The sequence below is a fragment of the Suricata suricatta genome, chromosome 7 (genome assembly GCF_006229205.1).
Source record: "Suricata suricatta isolate VVHF042 chromosome 7, meerkat_22Aug2017_6uvM2_HiC, whole genome shotgun sequence".
Lineage (NCBI taxonomy): Eukaryota > Metazoa > Chordata > Mammalia > Carnivora > Herpestidae > Suricata > Suricata suricatta.
The window spans coordinates 131,182,705-131,206,540 of record NC_043706.1 but is presented as its reverse complement, the minus strand read 5'-3'; the positions used below and the strand labels follow the sequence as shown (position 1 = coordinate 131,206,540).

The 23,836-nt window shown below is 45.6% G+C and overlaps 1 protein-coding gene across 1 annotated transcript in view; it reads right to left on the bottom strand.

Moving 5' to 3' along the window:
* Positions 1–15,877: 15,877 nt before the first annotated feature.
* LOC115295371 (estrogen receptor) overlaps positions 15,878–23,836 on the bottom strand; it is a 247,261-nt gene continuing 239,302 nt past the window's right edge. Inside the window, exons 6-7 of the mRNA XM_029943253.1 lie at positions 20,487–20,670; positions 15,878–16,097 (exon numbers count right to left, since the gene is read on the bottom strand). Of these exons, the coding sequence (XP_029799113.1) occupies positions 15,878–16,097; positions 20,487–20,670 (404 nt within the window). The remainder of the gene's footprint in view (positions 16,098–20,486; positions 20,671–23,836) is intronic.

Here is a 23,836-nt window from a genome sequence, read left to right as displayed (position 1 = left end):
TTATCAGAAGGTCCTTGGCAAGCTGTGCCACACCTTGACTGCTTCGATGCCACAGGTGGTCGAGAAGAAATCCGACCTCCCTGCTGAATCATAAGGTCAGGGCCTCACGGGTGCACGTGCCAAGCCCAGGCCAGATCCTGCTGGACACAACCTTGAGGCAGTCGCTGGGCTCAGAAAGTAAAGCTGCCAAGCAGCCAACACCATGGCCTGTTCCCGGCAGTCACCCCAACCCCGAGCCGCCCAGCACAGCTTACCCCCCGCCCCCACCACACCTCTCTGTGGAATTGACAGGCTGACCGGAAGCTGTGGGCGGCATTCTGCCACAAGGAAGTCTGCCCAGGCCAGTGGGCTCCACGTGGGGCTCGGACCCACAGCCTCACTGTTGCCTGAGAACTTGTCAGCAAGGCTCCACTTCGGGCCCTAGGCCACCATCTGCCCTAGGCCTCTCCATCTTGGGACCGGGTAACTCTCCCTAGCTGGCCACCTGGCAAGCATCATAAGCGATTGATTTCCCCATCCTCCCTCACAGACTTGGAATGTCCGCATCATCAAAGAATAGGTATCCATATAAATCTGGGTTTTTGTTCTGGACTGTATCCTGTGCTATTGATACATCCTTCCATTGCTGTCTTAATTATAGCAGTATATAGCAAAACATTATAAAGATCATGTATATATCTATATTACCTACAAATATATAGATATAAATGTAATATATATAATATAGATATATGGTAAATATATAGTATAAATATGACTATTAATATACTATTAATATACCAGTATAGTGTGTTGATTACTTTATACAAGTTTTAATACATCTTAGGACAAACCCCATTTCTTCCTCTTTTTTAATTGATTAATTAATTTTTTTCCCCAAAAGAGAGCAGAGCAAGCAGGAGAGGGACAGAGGGAGAGGGAGAATCCCAAGCAGACTCCACACTGTCAGCACAGAGCCCGACTTGTGGCTCGATCTCACAAATCATGAGATCATGACCTGAACTGAAATCAAGAGTCAGAAGCTTAACTGACTGAGCCATCCTGGTGCAACTCTCTGGTTTTCTAAAGAAAAATGAACTGAGCTCCTTCTCACTTATCTCCCAATCAGATGTTACCTGTTTTTTAAGTTTATTTATTCACTTTGAGAGAGAGAGAGAGAGAGCGAGCACAAGTAGGGGAGGGGCAGAGGGAGAGAGAATCCCAAGCAGGCTTTGCACCATCAGCACAAAGCCCAGTGTGAGGCTTGAATTCATGAACTGTGAGATCATGACCTGAGCCAAAGTCAGACACTTAACCAGCTAAGCCACCCAGGTAACCCTTGATGTTACCTTTCCATGCTTTGTCATTTCTTTAGTCAAATGCTGTACACATACTGTCTTTAAAAATTAGCTCTATGTTTATTATTCTGTGAGTTGCAATTTTAACAGTATTCCACAGGCATCAGTGCATACGCATTCATTGCATTGGGCGTCTCGGTATCTTTAACAGTGGTTTCCTTCCAGGCGTTCGCTGTCAAACTGCCGCAGGAAGCATCTGTGCATGTATTTGTATGCATATATTTGTGTAGTGCTGCTATCATTTCCCAAAGGTGCATGGTTCTAGGTGGAATTGCTGAATCAGAATGTGATGTACATTCTACATTTTAATAAATTTGCCAGATTGTCTTCTGCAAAGATGTAGTGATTTGCAATCTCCCCCACAGTGGGGAGGAGACCCCTTTCCTCAGAACCGTCCCCCTAAATCCAGAGCAAAGATTTCCAAATTATGGGAATATTCCCAATTTGTTAATGTCCAAATTCTGCACAATAGCATCTCTCGAGGAACTGACAAAAATGTGGAACCCATGCCTCACCTTAAAGTGATTAAATCATAGTCTCTGAGGATCAGTGTTGGTTTGAAGCTTTCTGGTGATTCCCATGTGTTAGATAACTTTGCAAGGGCTGGACAAGATGGTATCACTTCTCTAAAATATTGCCCAACGGAGGGCAATGGTAGCTAAGGGTCTTTCAATTTTACATGTGTGGGGCACCTGGGTGGCTCAGTCAGTTAAGCATCTGACTCTGGATTTTGGCTCAGGTCATTATCTCACAGTTTGTGAGCTCAAGCCCCATGTTGAGCTCTGCACTGACAGTGTGGAGCCTGCTTGGGATTCTCTCTCTCTCTCTCTCTCTCTCACTCTCTCTCTCTCACTCTCTCTCTCTCTCTCTCTTTCTCTCTCTCCTCCTCCTCCTCCTCCACTCTCCTTCTCTCCCCCAAAAATAAATTAAAAAAATTTTTTGAATAAATAAAATAAAATCTGCATTTCTATGATTTATATGGTAATTTTATCTGTATTACCTCCGCGATATCTGTTGCAGTCTCTATTTTTCTATTTTTTTTTACTTTTTTGTATATTTTCCAAGGAACACTTTGTATATTAGAAAACTCAACCCTGTGTATCATTTGTCTTGATTTTATATGGTTCCTGTAGTTACATAGAAAGTTTTAATTCTTATGTCATCAAATCTGAGAGGTTCTTTTTTCTTTATAGAATCTGGATAGTCTATATACATACTTTTTAAATTATTTTTAATGTTTATGTATTTTTGAAAGAGAGAGAGAACATAAGTGGGAGAGGGGCAGAGAATGAGGGGGACACAGAATTCAAAGCAGGCTCTAGGCTCTGAGCTGTGAGCATACAGCCCCTTGCGGGGCTTGAACCCAGGAACTGCGAGATCATCACCTGAGCCAAAGTTGGACATCTAACCAAATGAGCCACCCAGGCATCCTTGGATAGTCTATATTAATAAGGCCATTTCCCCTCCAAGATTATGAAAATAATTTCTTATATTTTCTTCTAGTAGCTTTACAACCTATCTGGAGATATTTTTGTAGTTGGCATTAAGTAAGACACATTTATTTGTCAATTTCCAATAAATAGACAATTGTCCCCATGCCCATAGGGAACAAAACAGAGGTGCCTCCTTTTATCACTACCGTTTAGCAACCTGAAAGTCAGTATGGTGCTTGTTGAATAATTATAGTGCATACATACTGTTTACTATAATGCAACTATTTTTAAAATGAGGTTAATCTATATTTATTGAGAAAGATGTTAAAAAAATTTTTAAAGGTATAGTGTCTATAATCTGCTCCCATTTCTATAGAAAGAAAACCCATAATCATTGCATAAGGCAAGGAAAAATTTCAGAAGATATATATGAAATTCAAGGCTTAACATTGTGAATAGAATCATCAGGGGAGAAACAATTTTAAATACATTATTTAAATTATGACAAAGAGCAAGATTTGTTTTTTGAGATCCTAATTGCTGTAATAATTATGATAATTTTTAAATGAAAGAAAATGGTACTTCTGTTTTTGCGTGAGAAACATTTGATTTGTTTTTTAATTGAAAAAAATTTTCGGTATGCTCAAAATAAATGGTGAGGGGTCATTTATTAAAAGTGGCATCTTAATGGCCGACCCCGCTCTGGGTGGCCATTGTCGGTTGCACTTCCAGGGTGTAAGAGCAGAGGTGGGCAAAGCCCCATTTTCAGAGGAGGAGGCTCCCCGACCAGGGTACTTGACGAGTCCTGGAGAAGAGCCTTCCCGACAGAGATGTCCTCCCACTGAGACTCATCTGTTGAAGAAAAACCTCAGCTTCCTAAGCCACCCTTACCTCCAAAAATCGCTGCCTGCAAGCCAGCTCGGTCCACCTGGGAAGCCTGGTGCCTGGAAGTGGTGGGGGCGGGGCGCGGCCAGCCCCTGGGAAGACCCCGGCGCCACGGGTTCACCTGCTGGACTTTTTCCTTTCTCCTCCTAACCAACGACCTCCTTTAATATTCTGCCTTGTCAAGGCGGGCTTTGAGTGGGGCCCAGCCCCTCTCCTGAGCCACCTTCACGGGGTCTGCTGATCATAATGACGGGGAGCGAAGGACCTCGAAGGTTATAAACGCGTTTTTGTCCAAGTCTTACTAAGGATTCTCCTCCTACTATAGAGACTCAAGAGGCGAGGCACCTGTGCTCCACCCTGTAGCTGGGCCACCACTTCCTGGCTGTGGAACCTGAGCAAGTGACCTTCCCTTTCTGTTCTTCCGTTTCCTCCCGAGGAATAGTAAGTCCCTGCTGTGGGAGGATGTTCTGAGGATTAAATGCATCCGGGGCCTGCTGTCTGGTGCGTGGCGAATACTGAGGGACCATCCTGCGGACCATTTGATGATTGTTTCTTCTAGTTTCTTTCTTTCTTTCTTTTTTAATGTTTATTTATTTTTGAAGGAGAGAGAGAGAGAGAGCATGAGCAGAGGAGAGGCAGAAGAGAGGGAGACACAGAATCCAAAGCAGGCTCCAGGCTCCGAGCTGTCAGTGCAAAGCCCCATGTGAGGCTCGAACCCTTGAGCTGTGACATCGTGACCTGAGCTGATGTCAGATACTTAACTGACTGAAATACCCAGGTAATCCCTGTTTCCTCGAGTTTCTAACTGACCTCAGGAATAGCCACGAGGAAGAGCTTTGCAGATCTCCTCGCTCTTGCTTCTAGGAAGGAGAAAAGCTTGTCAAGTTTTGAAAGCCCTACGAGAAGCTCCAGATTGAGCCGGAGGGAAGAGAGGTCCCTGCCGAGTGTGTGCATGTCCAGGTCCTCCCACTGCCTTCCCAGGTGGGAGTCCCTCAGGCAGCACCTCCCTCACTCTTGCTCTCTTCTTAGCTTGGGGGGGAGGGGGGTGGTGAGGACTTGGGGCCTAGCCTGACGAAGGTCACAAACTATAGAATAAGACAAAGGTCAGCAAACTGCAACCTGTGGCTTCTGTCTGCCGGCCCCCTGGCATAAGAATGGGTTTCATATTTCTAAAGGGTTGTAAAACAAAACATCCAAAAAATGTTTGCAGGCCACATTGAGTAACGTCTGGACTTTTTAGAGAAAAGGTTTGCTGACCCATGAGGCAGAGTTACCCAAGACAAACACTGTCATTGGCAAGGCCGCCCTCCACATGACCCTGGGGCCCTTGGGACTCCCTCATCCTGATAGGACTTCTCAGAATGAATGACATCCCCGCGGGGGCGGCTCCACGCTAGATCAACTACCCCCTCCCCCGCACCTCAAGCTGCCATTTGGGGTTCCTCCCTTGAAAACACTACTGTGGCTTCCGTGAAAAATTCTGTCTTTTCTCCCCCAGTAGTTTCTGTTGGATTTTGGTGGCCGGTAGGGTAAGGCCAGGGCCGCAAGTCCTCTTCGGAATGGAAATGGCATCTCCTCTCCTGGGTCAGAGGCACTGACGTTTCCACAAATCCTCCAGGCGCGGCGAGACCTTGGGGTTCATGTCCTGGTCAGATCCCCAAGCACAGGTCCTGTGCTTGCCGCGTTGGGTGCGGACATCAGGAAGCCAAGGCTTCTGGCCCCTCGGTGCAGAGTGACTTTCTAGGGGGGCCAGGGACTTGCCCACTGGCAGAGGGGCTTCCGGAGCTCAGCAGGAAAGGGAGGATCGGGCCCTGGATGGGGACCTAGTTTGGCAGGTGATAAACCTTGTTTGCTCAGGATTTGGGATTCTCTTGATTGGTTCTGTGAGGCTCTAGAACTACTTACCTGGAGACTTCATCAAGAGATTTCTTCTCTCGCGGTGGCCTTTGAAGTCTTCCCAGAAGCTCAGCAGCCGTGGTGGCCCCGGAGAGCAGAATTGCCACAGAGGGGTGAGGGCTGGAGAAGAGGGGGACCCACTTGTCGGGCTGTCTTCCCGGAAGTGGGACACAGGAAATTTGAGAGGGCGCCCCTTTTATCTTTCTGCCTCTGTGCAAGCATAGAAATTACATGAAACATCTGCACACTGTTTTAAGGTCTTTGATGTTGACTTGCCGTTCTTTTTTTAAACACAGTCCAAAGCTTAGCGGCTTTTTCCGTCGTAAGAAGCCTGGAACCACCTGGGGTTCTGTTGTTTGGGGGTTCTGGTCTTTGTGTTTCATGGACCCACGTTCCCATGATCTTAGCCAAGAAGGAGTGGGTAGCAACATTGCCAAGCAATGAAAACAAGTTTCTCTATCCAAACTTCCGGTTTGTTTAAATGTTCTTTTTTTCCCCCCAGAAATCTACTAATGCTTTTCCTTATACGTGTTTTATTTTTTTGGATTCAAGAATGGATTTGAGGGGCGCCTGGGTGGCTCAGTCGGTTAAGTGTCTGGCTTTGGCTCGATTATGATCTCACGGCTGGGGGGTTGGAGCCCCACATCAGGCTCTGTGCTGACCACTAACTCAGCTGCTTCGGATTCTGTGTCTCCCTCTCTCTCTCACCCTCCCCTGCTCACGCCGTCTCTCTCTGTCTCTCAAAAATAAATAAAAAACATTAAAAAAATTTTTTTTAAAGAAAGGATTTGATTGTAAGGATGTTTTTAAACATTTACTAATACATTCAAACATAAGTGAAGGCGTCACTTGCTCTGATTTGTACTCCACTCTCAGTGAAGCAGGTGGCAGTTCATTTCAGCCCCTTTAGCCCTTCCCTTCCTTTGGAAGGAGGTGCTTCTCTCGCGTGCGGCCGGGCCCCAGAAAGCCAGCCGCACCTGACGTCCTTGAGGGCCTGGGGTGACACACACAGCAGCTCCCGCTGACAGTGACGGATTCCCTGCGGTGACCGCACGCTCTTCTTTTTCCCTCCTCCCCTCCAGCCTGTGACCGGGGCCCTGGGTATTCACACATGTTCTTTCTGCTTGTAAATGTGGAAACACTCAAGAATCTTTACAGCTTAACCTCTGTTGAGCCTGGGGCGAACTCAAGAATTCAATCAGCCCATAAAACTGTTTACCAGCTCACAAACCTTTCATTGGCCTTTCCCACAATTATTGATTTCTCCATGAAAAAGGCATCTGATGACAGGTTGAGTGCTGTAGAAAGCCCAGCAGTGAACCGGCATCTGGATGGTCACCCAGAGCGCTATCTCGTGCCTTCTGAGTGACTGGCTCTTGGCAAAGTGTCCAGAATTGGCCACTCTGGAGTCCTTTCCTCTGCTCCTAGCTGGCCGGCCGGTGAGCTTTTCCCGCCATTTCAAAATCACTTTTGAAAATGTTCACCTGGATGCTTCCATGCTTCGGTTTATTCTTTTTTTCCCCCTTTACTTTCATCTAGTTAAGATGAAAGCTACCATTTTGTCCGTTCTACCCAGACCACGGGTGCCTTGGCTGGGTCTGTGGCCCTGCTCCTGGCCGTGAGATAGGAGCTGACCTTACAGCAAAGGAAGGGAGTGAGGCTCCCTGCCCAGTGCGGTCACTTCTGCAGGCGCCACTGCTACCACTGCCTCAGACCTCGAGGTCCTCAGCTGGAAACAGAGCTCCTCCTGGTGCCAGGCTCCTGGCAGACACCAGGGGCCAGAAGGGTGCCGGGCACAACCTCAGAAACCAAAAAGCTCTGGCCCTGAGTTCCAGGGATGATAGCAATGAAGAGCTTCTCAAGCTTTCCTATCCAAGGGGACCCCCACCGGAAATAGAAGGGGACACATTTCTTTTTCAGAACCTCAGCATCAAGGACATAGCATCAAGCTTTCTGTTTGAAATGTCACATTTCCTCAAAGAGTCACATTTTGCCCTAAAGGTTCATGGGAATTTTTCTACTCACAAAATGTCAAACTTGTTTAAATACAAAATGAGCACTTTCCTACGGTCTTGATTAAACTTTCATGCGTACTACGTGGCTTGAACCCCAAAGAAGTGCGAACCCCAGTTTTTGAAGCAGGAATGTTTACAGTCAGGAGATTCCTGATCCGAGGAGGCTCACTTAACTCTGTCGATCTTCGGTTTCCTCCCCTGCAAAGTAAGGACCGTAATATATCTACTCTCCTCTCACAGCTGTAAGGATTACCTGGAAAAAAGCTGTACACAGCTCGTACCTGGCATTGTGAGGCACCCAATAAATGGTACTTTTGTGTATATGAATGAGTGTGACTGTGTTGTAACTCAGGGTTGAAAGGGAAAGGTCATTCCGTATGAGGAGAGAACATCCACATTTCGGTTTGAAGGTTACCTCAGCCGGCAGCCATGTCACTTCTTGCGAGGAATTCACCTCACCTGTCCCTTCAACCAGGTGTCCCAGTTTGTCTGGAGGCGGCTTCATCAGGAAGTATCTATCTTGAACAAACATCTCTCCCCTGGACTTACTACCACTATGCTTTTGGTAGTAGCTATAAATGTTGCAATTTTAAGCATCCAAGAATGTGAACATAAAGCTAGCTTTAAATTTTTTTTAATGTTTATTTATTTTTGAGAGACAGAGAGACAGAGTGCAAGTGGGGCAGGGGCAGAGAAAGAGGGAGAGAGAGAATCTCAGTCAGGCTCCGTGCTTTCAGCCTGACAGAGGGTTCGATCTCACAAACTGCAAGATGAAACCTCAGCTGAAATCAAGAGTTGGACGCTTATCTGACTAAGCCACCCAGGCACCCCAAAAATTAGCTTTTTAATAGATGTAATCCATATAATAAAAGTTGTGACAGTTTCTTCCCTGAGGCATATAGTCTGTATTTTGGGAGAAGCAAATCTAAATATGGCAATTTGAAATTAAAAGGTCCCTAAAGGCTTAAGCATACATCATTTTGGAGAATGTGATCTGGAGCCAGCTCATGAGTAGAACCTACTTTCTGTCAGCATTCCTACTTTGACACACTCCACTGGATAAATTTAAAAGTGCCATGGTCACCAACCCCTCTCCCCAGAGCTGGTGAGCCCTGGAAGTAACACATGGCACATGAAGGCATCTCTACCCCTTGGTACTCCGAGAAGGATGATAAGGGAAAAACAGCTGTGGCTTATGGAGGTATATATAATGAGAGTTACAGAGAAGGCGAGAAGAATTATTTGAAAAAATAATGGTTGAAAACACAAACCTGATGAAAACCATCAATATACACATCTGGGAAGCTCAGTGAATTCCAAGTAGGGATTTCTATCTAAACACATCCTAGTCATGCTGTTCAACAAGAAAAAGCCTTTTTTCTTAAAGTTTATTTATTTGAGAGAGAGAGAGAGAGAGATAATACAAGCGGGGAGAGCAAGAGAGAGGGAGAATCCCAAACAGGCTCTGCAATGACTGCACGGAGCCTGACTCGGGGCTCGAACCCACGAACCATGAGATCACGACCTGAGCCAAAACCAAGAGTCAGATGCTTAACCAACTGAGCTACCCAGATGCTTCAAAGAGAAAAATCTTGAAAGCAACAAGGAAAAAGTGACTCATCAGATACAGGTGAGAATCAGAAGGATTGAAGCAGTGGGAGCTAGGGATGGGGTGAGACCTTCAAAGTGCTCAGAACAAAACTGTCAATGAAGAATTCTATATTCAGAAAAATCACCCTCAAAAATGAAGGTGAAATATAAACGTAATGAGATCAACAAAGAGAATTCACTACTGGTAGACTGGTAGATAAAATATCTTTTATCAGATTCAAGTTAGTGTGAATCCGAAAAGACTGTGACAGGTTAAGATGCACATTGGAAGAGCAATAACTAAGAAAATTTTAAAGTAGTAAACAAAATAACAAAAATTAGAATGGTACCCTAGAGATATTTATTTAAACAACAAAAAGGAGGAGTGGCCAGTAAGGAGGAACACAGAAATGAAAGAGACAGGAGACACGTACAAAACCATTACAGATTGATAAACGTCAATCCAAACCTGTCAATGATTCCATTAAAATGTTCACAGAGGGTAGTAACAAAACAACAGCACTCGCCAATACCTATGATAGCTACCTACCGGTCCCGTACGAGGCCCTTTAGCTATTCCTCGCTTTTAACCTTCACGATAGCGCAGTAGGGTGAGTGTTGTTCTTATTTCCATCTTGTTTGTTTATTATTTTTTTACATAATTTATTGTCAAGTTGGCTAACATACAGCATATACAGTGTGCTCTTGGTTTTGGGGGTAGATTCCCATGATTCATTGCTTACTACATACAACACCCAGTGCTCATCCCAACAAGGGCCCACCTCCATGCCCATCACCCATTTTCCCTTCTCCCCTGCCTCCCCGTCAACCCTCAGTTTGTTCTTTGTATTTAAGAGTCTCTTATGGTTTGCCTCCCTCTCTGTTTAAAACTATTTTTCCCCTTCCCTTCCCCCATGGTATTCTGTGCAGTTTCTCTAATTCCACATATGAGTGAAAGCATGTAAGATGTCCTTCTGACTGATTTATTTCACTTAGCATAATACCCTCCAGTTCCAGCCACATTGTTGCAAATGGAAAGATGTCATTCTTTCTCATTGCCAAGTTGTATTCCATTGTATATATAAACCACATCTTCTTTATCCATTCATTAGTTGATGGACATTTGGGCTCTTTCCATGATTTGGCTATTCAAAGCTCTGCTATAAACATTGGGGTACATGTGCTCCTATGAATCAGCACTCCTGTATCCTTTGGATAAATTCCCAGTACTGCTATTGCTGGGTCATAGGGTAGTTCTATTTTTAATTTTTTTAGGAATCTCCACACTGTCTTCCAGAGCGGCTGCACCAGTTTGCATTCCCACCAACAGTACAAGAGGGTTCCCATTTCTCCACATCCTCACCAACATCTGTTGTTTCCTGAGTTGTCTATTTTCAACATGAGGAAAGAAGAAAATTGGGATCAAACAACTTGCCCAGGGATGATAGAACTAGATTACAAAAGAACTTCTTTGGTATCAAAAGAACTCAAATAATGTGAAAAACCTAAAGTGTCTCCAAAGAAGTGAGCATAGACATGTGGGAGGAGAGGACTCGGGAGGGAGAAGCTGTGCCAGCCACTGTGCTTAGTGCTTTCCATGAATTACCCCGTATGGTCTTCATAGCCACACTTCAAGGCAAGTGACACTGTTCTTTCTCTCTCTTTATAGAAGAAGAAACTGAGGCACTGTGCAATTACCTGGCACCAGGTCACACAATAAATGGGAGAATGAGTCTTCCAATTGAGTAACCTAGCTGTAGAGCCTGTGCTGTTGTATCATGTTGTCCCTTAGTAAGTCACACAATTTCCTCCTCAACTCACCCATTAAATTACAGAGCAAAGGGAGAAAAAGGAGCCTTCAGGTAGCTCTAAAAAGGGAGGGAAGTCCTAAAATGGAAACCTGAGGTGGGATGGGGTGGGAATGCACTAGGGATTCCTGCCTTACCCATGATGGGGAGAGGGTTTTGAGCAAATTATGTAAGTTTCAAATTGTTCATTCAAACTTTCACTCTTTCATTCATAAGTAGCTACTCACAAACTTCTTTCTTCACCCTCACAGGGAACAGGAGAGGGTTAGCAATTAGAAAACAACCACTATTTTCAGGAGCACCTCACAGAATCCTCACAACCACCCTGTGAATTAGGTGTCACTATCACGTTTTGTTGATGAGGAGAGGAGGCTCTGAAAAATCCATCGCCAATGATTATAAACCTCACAGGTGGTGGAGCCAAGGAGTGAGGCCAGTCTGCCTGCCTGCAGTGTGCACACACTTCCTCCTAGGGCTGGGGAGAGGGAGCCTGGCATCAGACTGATCTTTAGGAGTCGCTGTGTTCTTCAGGTGCATTCCATCACCTTGATTTGAGGCAGTTGGTGGTGAGCCATTAGCAAGAAGGGAGTTTACATAAAACAAGCCAGTTGTCATTTGTTTAATTTTTTATTTGAACATCAAACCGATTGAGAAAATTGTTTACAGGTGCTTGAGCACCTCACTGGACTCCTTACTTTTTAAAGGTGCAAAAGAGGTTTACAAGTGTGTTTCATTAAACAAAGCAAAGCTGCAACAAAACAGAATCACATCAGTAATAGTATGCATCAGCAAAAAGGTGTATTAAACCATGAGACACATTTTGGCATGTTAGCCTTTTCCCATGAAAGAAGAGCTCTACATTGAAGAATATGCTGTGCCCAAAAAGCATTGTTTATAAGCTGTGAAAGAACATAAACTGGCATAATGTCACTTATTAATTCAAGTCTCTATGACCAGTGACCTCTCTGTAAATGCAAAGGGGTCCACATCTCAGATACCTGCTCATGGGGCTGTATGTTGCTTCCAGGGCACACAGCTCTGTACAAAGACACTAAAGATGAGTTTGGGACATGGCAGCATTTACATATTTAAAAAGTTCAGGCACATTTGGATGCAAAAAAAAATAGAAATTTTTCTTGAATCTCTGAAAGACAGTGCAAAATTGAAGTGCCTTAACAGAGGCAGCGATTACATAGTAAACAATTTCAAATAACGTAGAAAGAGGCCACACTCACTTTAATACAAACAAAAAGGAAATGTGGTTAGAGGAATCACACACTAATGAAAAGATGAGTATTTGGGACCAACCACAGTTTAATTCATTTGCTCCAGTTGAGAGTAAGTTTTCAGGAAGTTCACCTGGGAAGTGTGCAGTGTAATCTAGATCGTCTTCCCGAGCCTTGTACTGGAAAGAATCATGGCTGCCTCATAAACTACCATACGACTCTATTTGCCTTCCAAATAACTAGTTTCCCAAAGCATATTTGCCTGTGAATATTAGACATTACTACGGTCCTAGTGACAATTCCCGGCATCCACAGGCCATCTCAGAGTGGGAAAGTATGACTAGGAAGGGATTTGGAATTGGTTTCATGTAGGGGTGCTCTAGACCAATGGCCTGAATCAGTGGCCATTTCAGTGTATAAGATTTTCATGCGAGAACACCTTAAGAGGAAATTATCAGTAAGTCCCTAATTTGTTCAGCCCCCAGAAGGCATGGGATATGGCATGGTTAGACACCCTTGAAGGTTAACAGGATAATCTAACCAATGACTGCACTGCCTTAGGGACTGGATTTTGCGACCTACATAAGGTCTTCTCTTTGGATGAACTAGCCTCTCTGACTGTTGCATGACAACACTACAGAATCAATACCATACTAAACCGCAAGCCCAGGGCTAGGCAATGGCCGAAAAAAACCACTAGCAGTTCCTTAGACTCTACCGCGGATGACGCCTGTTCATCCATAGAATTCCAGCAGCCATTTTAGAAATGGCTGTCGTTTGTAGTTTGCGGGACACGAGTCGAATACAGAATCTCGGTGCACACCCCAGGTGCCGGTATTGATCTACCTCAAAATACTTTCAAGGCTTTTTTTATTGTATTTCCCACTCTCCAAATTCCTGAACCTACTTCCCCACCCTACCCTAACCCCCAGGTTGATTGTATCTTTCAAAACTTAAATTGCCTCAGAGTGTGGAGGGGTGGGGGTGGGGAATACAACACATTCCCTACCCCCAACAGCAGTATCAGCTGCAAAGTGTCAGCTGTCCATTAGTGGCACTTCAAATAAGAAGAAAAAGAGATTTTTAAAATTATTTGAGATTCCTGGGCTAACACTCCAACCATCTGGTGTTCTCTGCCCATTTCAAATGTAGTAGAATCTTAACATGAGTACAAACACATTAGATAAGTAATGTAAAACCCTCCACTTTATTATTGTTTGGATTTAGCTGGTATCACATCACTAGAGTACTAGAATTTTTTTGTCTGTTTTTATTTTTTTAAAAGAAAATCTAAGTATAAACATTAAAAAGAACCCACTGACCCATTAGGTACCGTCCAAAAATATTACTACTGATATTTTGGTAAAGCAAGATTAGCTGCCCTGAATAATTTTCCTTTGCAGGCATATTCTCTGCTACATAAGATTGTCTATCGTTCAATATCCAACAATAGGCAACTGGATTAGTGCTATTTTGTCTACTGTGGATATAAAAGTTGATATGAAAATGTGATCTTCATTTAAATGAATAATCACCAGGCCTTAGGCATCAATGACCGCATACATGACAAGGTAGCTCTACAAAAAAACAAACAAACAAAAAAAACCTAAATATTTTTTGTTGGTTTTGCACATTAACCCAGTCAAATGAAATCCAAAACGGAATTACTACATTCAATTGTCTGATAAACAAGCATTGCAATTTCAAAAAATATATATATTATACTATATAAGGTGCTTCTTAAACAAAAACAACAAAAGAATTATGTTCCAAACATATTCTTACTGCAGATACACAAAATTACCCCTAAATTCAGATGCACATAATATGAAAAAAAATAACTTTTTTTGGCCCTCCCAGGTTCCCAGTCCTTTGGTGATCGCTTTCTAAGTGATCAAAAACGAATGGAATCCACCGTCAGAAACAGGCATCCCAAGAGAAGCCCTCGAAGCTTGGCTGTGCTGTTGGCTAACACATGGCCTCTGGATGGGGTTCGAATTATAGACAATGAAGTCACCAGAGGAAACCAAACTTGCTTTTTGACTGAGAAGAAGAGATAACCCATAGTTGGCTCTGAGAAGCAAAGGCCTGGGGAAGGCTGCCCTGAGGCTGGAGTGAGCCATTCTGGCGTAGCCTATAGGTCAAAGGATTCCTATGGGCAACTCTAGTCATGCTCTCTTGGCTTATGAAGTTGAATGAAATGAGCTTTGGGGGAAGTTTTTTTCCCCAAGACCAAACCCTGGTTTTTGGATGAACTCTAAACAACCAAGAACACATGCAGTCTGACCAGGTCCCTGGCAACCTGAGTAGGGTGTCTCTCCCGTCCTGACCCTCCAGCCTCCCCACCCCCACACGGGGCTGGGAAAACTGCGGGGAGGCAGCTGTCTACCGCCACTGCTGCCAGCCAGGATGGCAAGAAGAGAAGGGCTGCCCGGGGATCCCAGGGCAGCCCCACGGTGCACGTGGGGCCTCCTGGGCAACTGTAGCCTGTGCAGGGCTCCCACGAGCCTCAGTTTTATCCAGCTTCTGCCGGACGTTTCCTCCTGTTCTCCAAGACTTACAATACAATAATGCACGTTTACTATCTACCCCAGTACCTCAGGGCTAAAAGTGTCACCAGGGTGCCCACTCTTTTAAACTACTCTTGGTCATGTGCTGGGCACTACAAGTGACTAATTCACCTTCTGTGTGAGGTTACACACTAGGAAGATCCAGGTAGAGCGCCCTCTGCTGGCAAGTGCGAGACCACACCGAGCAGGTCCTTAAGTCACTTTACCGCCAAGTCCTGAGGGGTGAGGGCTTTCTCTCATAAAGTGAAAACAAAACAAAAACAAAAATTAAAAAAAAAAAAACAAGATTTTATCCTTCAAAGGGAAACTGGTGTACGTGAAGGTGACTTAATTGGGATTCGCTTGCTGTTGATGGGTCCATGGGAAGCGAGAATTAACTGGAACCCATGAACTGAATGTACATAGTGTTCTCAAAAACCAGTGGAAGAACATTCATCAAATCTAAAGGTGCAGTGTATTAAGTGGCCAAAGTTTTGGCAATTCGGGGACCTTCCTTCTCTGTGGGCATCTTGTATTCCTATAGGGCAAATGGAGAGACAGTCACTGGCCATTCTGCCACAGCCACACCACAGAACAAAAGCTTGACGATATTACCTTAATAAAATGCTATGTTGCTATAGGAATACAAGATGATACCATAACAAACCCTTGACCTCGCTTTCTCCAAGTCAGCAATCAAAGGAGCCACTTTCAAGCCTTTCCCGTGGCTTTTTCTTAGAGCCATTAAAAAGTGCTTCACAGAGATGAAAATGTCCACTCGGCAGGCCTGGGTGTCAAACAAGTAGCTTAAATGCACAGTCACCTGAGTCCCAGCTCATAGACTGAGTTCAGTCATAAAAAGTTACAGAATCCTCACGCTTAGCAACGTAGCAAAGGGGCAGAGAGAGCCAGTACAAAGAATCTAGCCCTGGAATCCCTTTGGTTGTTCCCAAAGGAAGGCGTGCCACTAAAAACTGAGCAAGCGAAGGGATGGCCACTCATATTAGAAAGCCACGGTGGTGGGTGCATGCCGGAGTGTGCGCAGGGGCCCAACTCTGCTATCGTGATGCATGGTGTGGGGAAAATGCTGCAGGGATTCTCAGGGCCTGGGGTGGGGGGAGGGGGAACCTGGGAGCTCTCAGACTGTGGTGGGGTCGGTGATGTAAAACTCTTGCAAGGAATGTGAAGAAGCAGAGACCGAGGTGGCCAGCTGGGTGGGGTTCATCTCCTCCATAGGCACGCCCCCGCGGCCAGGCGGCGCGTGCAGGCGGTGGGCGTCCAGCATCTCCAGCAGCAGGTCGTAGAGCGGCACCACGTTCTTGCACTTCATGCTGTACAGATGCTCCATGCCTTTGTTACTGCGGGTGGGGAGACACAGAGGGGTCACTTTAGGGCCTCGCAAACTCTAGGCCTGCTGAGGCCCCTAAGGTATCCGAAGACACCTGCGTGCCTAACTTTGTCCCTGTGGAAAGAGCCATTACAGGATTTGCTGTGCAGGTGACTTCCTTCCACTGACTCAAAGGAGGTTCTAGTCCCCTCTATTGGGATCACATCTAAGAAAAGAACAGAGATGATCTAGTCATGCTCCTCACGTAGGAAGGAGTTTTTTAAGTGTGTAGGACAGTTCAAGAACTTCCCTTGCTTAAAATGTTCCAGGTGTTTGCCATTTTGTCAGAATAAACTCTAACCTTCTTTCTATGCTCTGTGAAGTCTATTTGATGTGGCTTCTGGCTCCTTCCCTGGGCTCCCCCGGCCTCGCTCCCCTAGCTCACGCCCTTTCCTTTTGCTGAGCTTTCTAAGAGAGAGCTTGAAGAAACTGAGGTCTTTATTTCCAGACTCAGGTATCTGCACTTGCTGTTCCCTTCTGCCTGGATGCTCTTCCCCCAAATCTTTTTTATTTTGTAATGTTTATTTATTTTTGAGAAAGAGAGAGCATGAGCGGGGCAGGGTCAGAGAGAGAAGGAGACACAGAATCCAAAGCAGGCTCCAGGATTCCAGCTGTCAGCACAAAGCCTGACACAGGGCTCGAACCCATGAATCATGAGATCATGACCTGAGCCTAAGTTGGACATTTAACTGACTAAGTCACCAGGCAACCCTCTTCCTCCAAATCTTCAAATGCCACCTCCCTTGAAAATCCTTTTGCTACCACAGTGGCCATGACCTCAGGGCCGACAGCTTTAGCTGCTCTACTCGGTATTCCCCCCAGCACTGTGATGACTTGAAATTGCTCTGAGTACATATGCACACTATTCCTTCCCCCAGGCGCAGGCAGACACACCCACCTCACCTCCCCCCAACACACACAGAGCAGGACCCCGAGGGGCAGTGTTTTGCCCATTCTGCAGACCCAGAACAGTGCCAAGAATGTGGTAAGTGCTCAGAAAATATGGGGCAAATGGACACGGGGAAATGGAGGCAAATGGCATTCCTCCTTTTAATCACTGTCCTGCCTGCCCTCCACCAGCTGCAACTCTGCTCTTTCTCCCACCATGCCACCCGTGGGAAAAATACAGAACAACTGTTATGCAGCTAGAATCTGTCAGAAAGAATGACGTACTATGAGTAGGCAGGACCAAATACCCTAGAAAATATTTGCATTTTTAGTAGGGGAAAAGTCGCATGAGCTGGAGACACACCAAAAAAACACAGCATCAAACTATTCAGGTCTTACAACACCACAACCTGATTACATATCTGTGTGTGTGTGTGTGTGTGTGTGTGTGTGTGTGTTTTAATTTAAAATGCTGTTAGTGTTAAATGCCCACACGTGACATCTGGTGTGATGGTCTTTGAGTAACAGCATATGGCTGGGGCCAACCGTAATAAAACAGGGTGAAATTGGCTGTAATAAGGCACCAAAATATTATTGTGTGTGTGTGTGTGTGTGTGTGTGTGTGTGTGTGTGCGTGCATGCGCACCCAAGTGAGAGAGAAAATGCTCCAAGCTTTCAATAGAATAGCAGCTCCTCTCCAGCTTTTCACACAATTCAGACAAACTCTAGAGAGTTCTCTCGCTGCTGCTGCCCTCTACCAAATGTTGCCAATAAAACTACTAAGGCCTATAAATTCGGTGCAGATATATTTGGGTGTTCACTAATCAGGCTTGCTAATACTTAAAAGTGCGTGATAGATTTGAAAATTCACCGATTCCTACTGATGAATAAAAAACCTTCATCTTCAATACATGTTTCCATGACATGTTTGAACCTCGGAGCCCAGAGTCAAGGCTAATTCACTTCTTCTGGGGGAAGGGGACTCTCTCAGCCAGGAAAGTGTCGGAGAGGATTGTCACTCTGACTCACTCCCTTCTCCCCTCTTTGTAATATTCATAAAAATAAGCGGTAAAGGATTAGAAATGTGTACTCTGCCTGTGCTCTTCCACTCTACCTGGCCAGGATGAGCCCTCCCTTTGTGACACTAGATACTTCGAGAACCCCTGGGAAGAGAGACAACAATCACTAACTCTCAAACCTTGCTAGGCAGAAGCCATCATTTGGGAATTTCAAATTCATAAGGTAGTATTTTCATAGAAAATACTATAGCAAATACTCAAGTAATAGAAAATACTCAAGTGATTTCTCATTCGCTCATTCATTTATTCACTGGGCAATAATGCTGTGAGCATATACAACATAGAAGATGTCATATATGGGACTGTGGTGATTCAAAGAAAAGAAAGACACATTTATTTTCTCAGGAAGCTACCAATTTTCAAGGTTGTCTCCAGAGAGATGGCACTGGGACTTTGATAGGACAAACCTCTTGCCACTTGATGCTTAATCTCGAGGTTTGGAAGCCCCTTAAAACTTAAGCCAACCCTTCAGACACCATGCCCTTCCCTCATAGCCACTGAGAAAAGAAATTTCTTTTTCATTCCGAGGGTCTGGGTATAAGCCCAAGGTCATGTAGACTTCATCATGCATGGGTCCTTGATCCCTCATTTTTAGGGCCTTTCTGGAATAAAGAATATACCACCTTCTTAATTTCTTCCCTGAAGGCTGAGTTCTGTTCATGGGAATAGTATCCATTAAATGTCCGGCCAGCCACATTACATGACTGAAATGGAAATTTCTTTCCTCTTTTTGGCACACAAAGGCTCTTCCTTACTCTGCTAATATCCTTCCTTAACCCCTACACAAAATATTTATTGAGTAGTTACTATGTGCCAAGCTCTATGCTAGGAGGTACTGAGTACACAGATTGAGCAAGATGGATTGTGAAAACTGCCTCACAGGGTTTTCAGTCTAACTGGGGCAGAGAGAAAACAAAACAGGCAATACTGATCAGAAAGAACAGGGTACAGATCCCAGCGGGCTTACGAGTCAGGAGATGCTTCCTGAAAAGAATATCTCAGCTATGATGGATGAGCTTGCTGTTCGGAAATATTTATTCCCTGTGCCACGTGCCCCTGATCTTGACTTCAAGCTTCATCATGTGACTTGTTGGCCAGCAGAAGGTTGCAGATATCACTTAACTAAAAGATCCAAGTGCACTTGCCCTTACAGGCTCTCTTTCCTGTGCCACTGCCATGAGAACGTGATGTCCCAGCTAGCCCAGGGGTACAGGAGGATAAAAGACACGTGGAGCAGTCACCTGGCCAGCCTGCAGCTCGAAGCAGTCTCCCCGCTGTGCCCAGCCTCCATCAGCTGTCCCACAGATGGGTGGGAACTCAGCGGGGATGGAAGAGCTACTGGCCGATGCACAACCTGAAGTGGCCCACGCGGGACACAGACAGCAATGGCAGATGGCCAGAGCTCGGACTACCAGGATGTCCTAGGAAGCTAACTAGCAGCTAGAGCACAGAAGTCATATAAGCTAAATAAAGGAACTCACACTTGTATCTAAAGCAATGGGAAGCTATTTGAGGGTTTTAAATAAAGGAATGACGTGATCAGATGTGGTATTAGGACAGTCACTCTGGCTCTGTGTGGAGAATGGTTTCAGAAGGGTCAAGGCTGAAGGCAGGAGGTGTGTTTGGTAGCCTCTGCAGAAATCCAGAAGGAAATGATGGTGGCTTGGATGAGGGTAACGGCAGGGAGGGGGGACAAGAAGGGATCATGAAGGAATGGAAGAATCAATGGTGACTCTCTGTGAGTTGTGGGGACCAAGATTCTCTCAGGATTTCTTTTTTCTTTTTTTTAAAATTTCTTTAATGTTCATTTTTGAGAGCAAGAGAGCATGAGCTGGGGGGCAGCAGAGGGATGGCGGGGACAGTGGATCCAAAGCAGGCTCTGTGCTGACAGCAGAGTCTGATGTGGGGCTCAATCTCATGAACAGTGAGATCATGACCTGAGCCAAAGCCAGAGGCTTAACCGGCTGAGCCACTCAGGCGCTCCTGGATTTTTAAGTGCACGTAGCGGGAGTGTGATGCAAGAACCCTAATGGGCGTGCCCCATGCCTTCAGAGGACAGGTGTGCTCACGCACCTGCCTTGACTGACGGGATAAAATGAATGACCAATATGGTCGACCTCCCCCTACCCTCACACCACACACTCCTCCCCTCTTCAAACTGAGTGCAAATGTCACTTCCTCTGCAAAGCCTCTCTGACACCTGCCCCACGCCCCAGACATATTTTCTTCTTCCCTCCTCCATTGTCTCATAGCGTTTATGCTAGTTACATGCTGAGAACGGTTCTGAGTGTGCTACCTGTATCCAGGCATCAGCCCTTCCTGGCCCAGCGGTAACACGTCTGAGGGCTTGCGCTCATTATGGTGCTCCCAAGGGGAACCCAAGCATGCCTCACCTCATGTGCCTGATGTGGGAGAGGATGAGGAGGAGCTGGGCCAGACGCCGGTGCTGCTGCTGCAGAGTCAGGCCTGCTTTGGCCATCAGGTGGATCAAGGTGTCTGTGATCTTGTCCAAGACACGGTGGATATGGTCCTTCTCTTCCAGAGACTTCAGGGTGCTGGACAGAAATGTGTACACTCCTGAATGTGCAGAGAGAGAGTAAGACAGAGAAACTCCAAGACGATGAGGTCTAGGAGACAGGCAGTGTGCACGGGATATAATATCTGGCCAGTGCCAACGCCCGCCCTCCCCACCCTTACTGCCCCCTGCACAGCAGGGCAGAAGTTTGGGACCCATTCTATCTAAGCAACTCCATGAAATTCCTACTCAATATACATGTATGAGATTATCAAGGAACCCATTCAACCTCCTGGTGTGTGCACCAATTTTTGTGATTTGTCCTCACGATTCCCAGAAAAAGCACTGTTAGGCTTGGGGCTGTAATGGTTACACCAGCCACTCCTTGTCTGTCACGAATTATGCCACTAATGCTGACAGCAAACCGCTGAGAAAGGTGTTATTATTCCCCTCCCATGAAGAAAAACAAAGGGCAGAGAGATGCATGGACCTGCTAAGAGAATTCCTTAGGACAAAGCAGAGCTGGGAAGAACGCCCAATGCACTGACTCCACATCTGGTCACGATCACGTGACACTCTTGTGACCTGCCCAGAGAGCAAGAATGACTTGTGAAGTGACTGGCAGGTAACTTTTCCAGGTAGCATCTAACTTGCTGTTATGTTTTAAGTCAGGGTTAGGGCCTTCCTATGCTTCCTCCTCAACTGAAAGGTATATGGCAGGTGGGCACAGAGGACCATGGGAACTGTTGTTTTTCACCGAGAGGTATATTTTTTGTTTTGTTTTGCTTTGTTTCCCTCCTGCCTTTCTTCTGAAAATAGACACACTCCCTGGGCCACAGGTAGATTCAGGACTGAAGTGAGACAATCAGGGGGTGCCTGGGTGGCTCAATCAGTTGAGCATCTGACTTCAGTTCAGGTCATGATCTCACGGTTTCTGAATTCAAGCCCTGCATCCAGCTCTTTGCTGTCAGCACAGAGCCCACTCTAGATCCTTAGTCTCCCTCTGATTCTGACCCTCCCTGACTCATGCTCTCTCACTCTCTCTCTCAAAAATAAATAAACATTAAAAAAAAAAAAGAATGGGTGTCTGGGTGGCTCAGTGAGTTGATGTTGACCGACTTCGACTCAGGTCGTGATCTCGCGGTTTGCGGGTTTCGGCCCCACATTGGTCTCTGTGCTGACTGGGCCCCACATTGGTCTCTGGGCTGACTGCTTGCTCCAGATTCTGTGTCTCCTTCTCTCTCTGCCCCTACCCCATTTGTCCTCTGTCTCTCAATAATAAATAAATGTAAAAAATGTTTTATTAAAAAAAAGTAAAAGAAATGAGACCATCAGGCCACTGTACTCTTAGGGACAGTATTATCCCTGAGCTAGACAATCAGAGCTTTTTCTGGGGTTGTACATGGCTGTTGTAGGGCAGAAACTCTTCCCTCTCAATTGCTGAGCTTGGAGGTGAGAATAGCAACTTTCAGGATGACACCTTCCTGCCCATGGACCTCCCACATACAGAACTGGGCTAAGCAGCAGAACAGAGTCAATGGTTCTATGGCAGAGCGGGGTAAGGGGAAATCCTGGTTCAGGTACAAGGTCCTATTTTTGTTGCTTCCTTTTGACCTTATAGCTTCCATAGTCCCCTTTCTAACACATAAATCCATAAATACCTTTTTTGCTTAAGATAGTGTGAGTTGGTTTCCATCACTTGTAATGGAAAGAATCCTGACCATTTGACGGAGTTGTGACTCAGCCCAAGGGCCAGAGGAAGGCGAGTGACAAAGAGGTGGGAAGTATTCAGGGCAAGAGGAGGACAGGATGGATCAGTATTGTCCTGGGACCACAAAGAAGGATTTTCTATCAAGTAACCACTCCAGAAATAACCTCCGTTCTGCCTAATCATACCATCTGACAGAGAGCAGATGATGCTGTATTTTTCTCCAGATGACACATTATGTATTGAGCAACATTTTTTTCAGTCTTATTTCTTCTCAGCCCACTGGCCCCCTCATAGGGAGATTTCTTCTCCTCCCCATCCCCTCTCCATCCTCACTGGTACCTTCAAGTTAAGGCCCTTACGTTTATTAATATCTCACTCGGTACTGGTAATATGATGACAAGTTACTGCTCAGCCCACAACCCGGAGGTTGGGGATGGGGAAAATACCTACACAGTGGAACTCATAGTAAACAGTTGTAATTGCCCGGAATGGAAAATGGCTAAGCTTTAAAACAAATACAACAACAACAACAAAACCAGGATGGTCAGGATCTTGGCTTACATGCAGTTGAATAGAATAATGTGGTTTTTGGTACCCAGAGGCACTTGGATCCAAAGCAAACAGACCACAGAATGAGTAAGCAATAGACAGACAGTGAAATAAGAAAGAAATTGCCAGATTCCTTCACTTACATTCCTTGTGAACTGTTGACAGAGAAAGAACGTGTCCGTTAGAAAAATGGGCAGCTGTCCAGTGACCTTGGGGTTGGCCTGGAGGTGCTGGATAGCAGGAAAGTTGGGCACCAGTGGGTTGGGGTGAGGGGCACCTCTGAGCGCCCCCAACCCTGCCTCCACTTCCCTCTGTTACCACACACATTCTAGCCTCCCATCTCCCAGAGGCCCTGCATCTGGCTGAATGTCCTGGGAACCTGCCCAGGCCACAGAGCAGAGTTAATCCAAGTTGGATGGTGCGTTTTCTACCAATTTCCTTTTTTTCTCACCACCCGGGATGCTGGCCTCATTCACCAATAACCCTGTTCTGGTTCAACAGAACCACAGAATCACAGAGCACCTCGCTTCAAGGTGACATCCAGCTGCACTTCGTCTTCCTCCTTGTGCGCCCTGGGGTAGAATCTCAGATTCCTTCTGCTTGAATCTCAGATATCTTTTTTTTAAATTTTTTAAATGTTATTATTTATTTTTGAGAGAGAGAGAGAGAGAGAGAGAGAGAGAGAGAGAGAGATAGTGTGAACAGGGGAAGGGCAGAGAGAGAGGGAGACACAGAATCTGAAGCAGACTCCAGGCTCTGAGCTGTCAGCACACAGCCTGACGCAGGGCTCAAACCACAATTCATGAGATCATGACCTGAGCCGAAGTCGAATGCTTAACCGACTGAGCCACCCAGGTGCCCCTTGAATCTCAGACATCTTGAGAGCCAGCCTCACTCCATGCCCTTCCCAATGAAGGTCAAGAACCTTGACCCTCAGCCCGCAGGGTGCGAAGTTTTCCCTGGGGCTG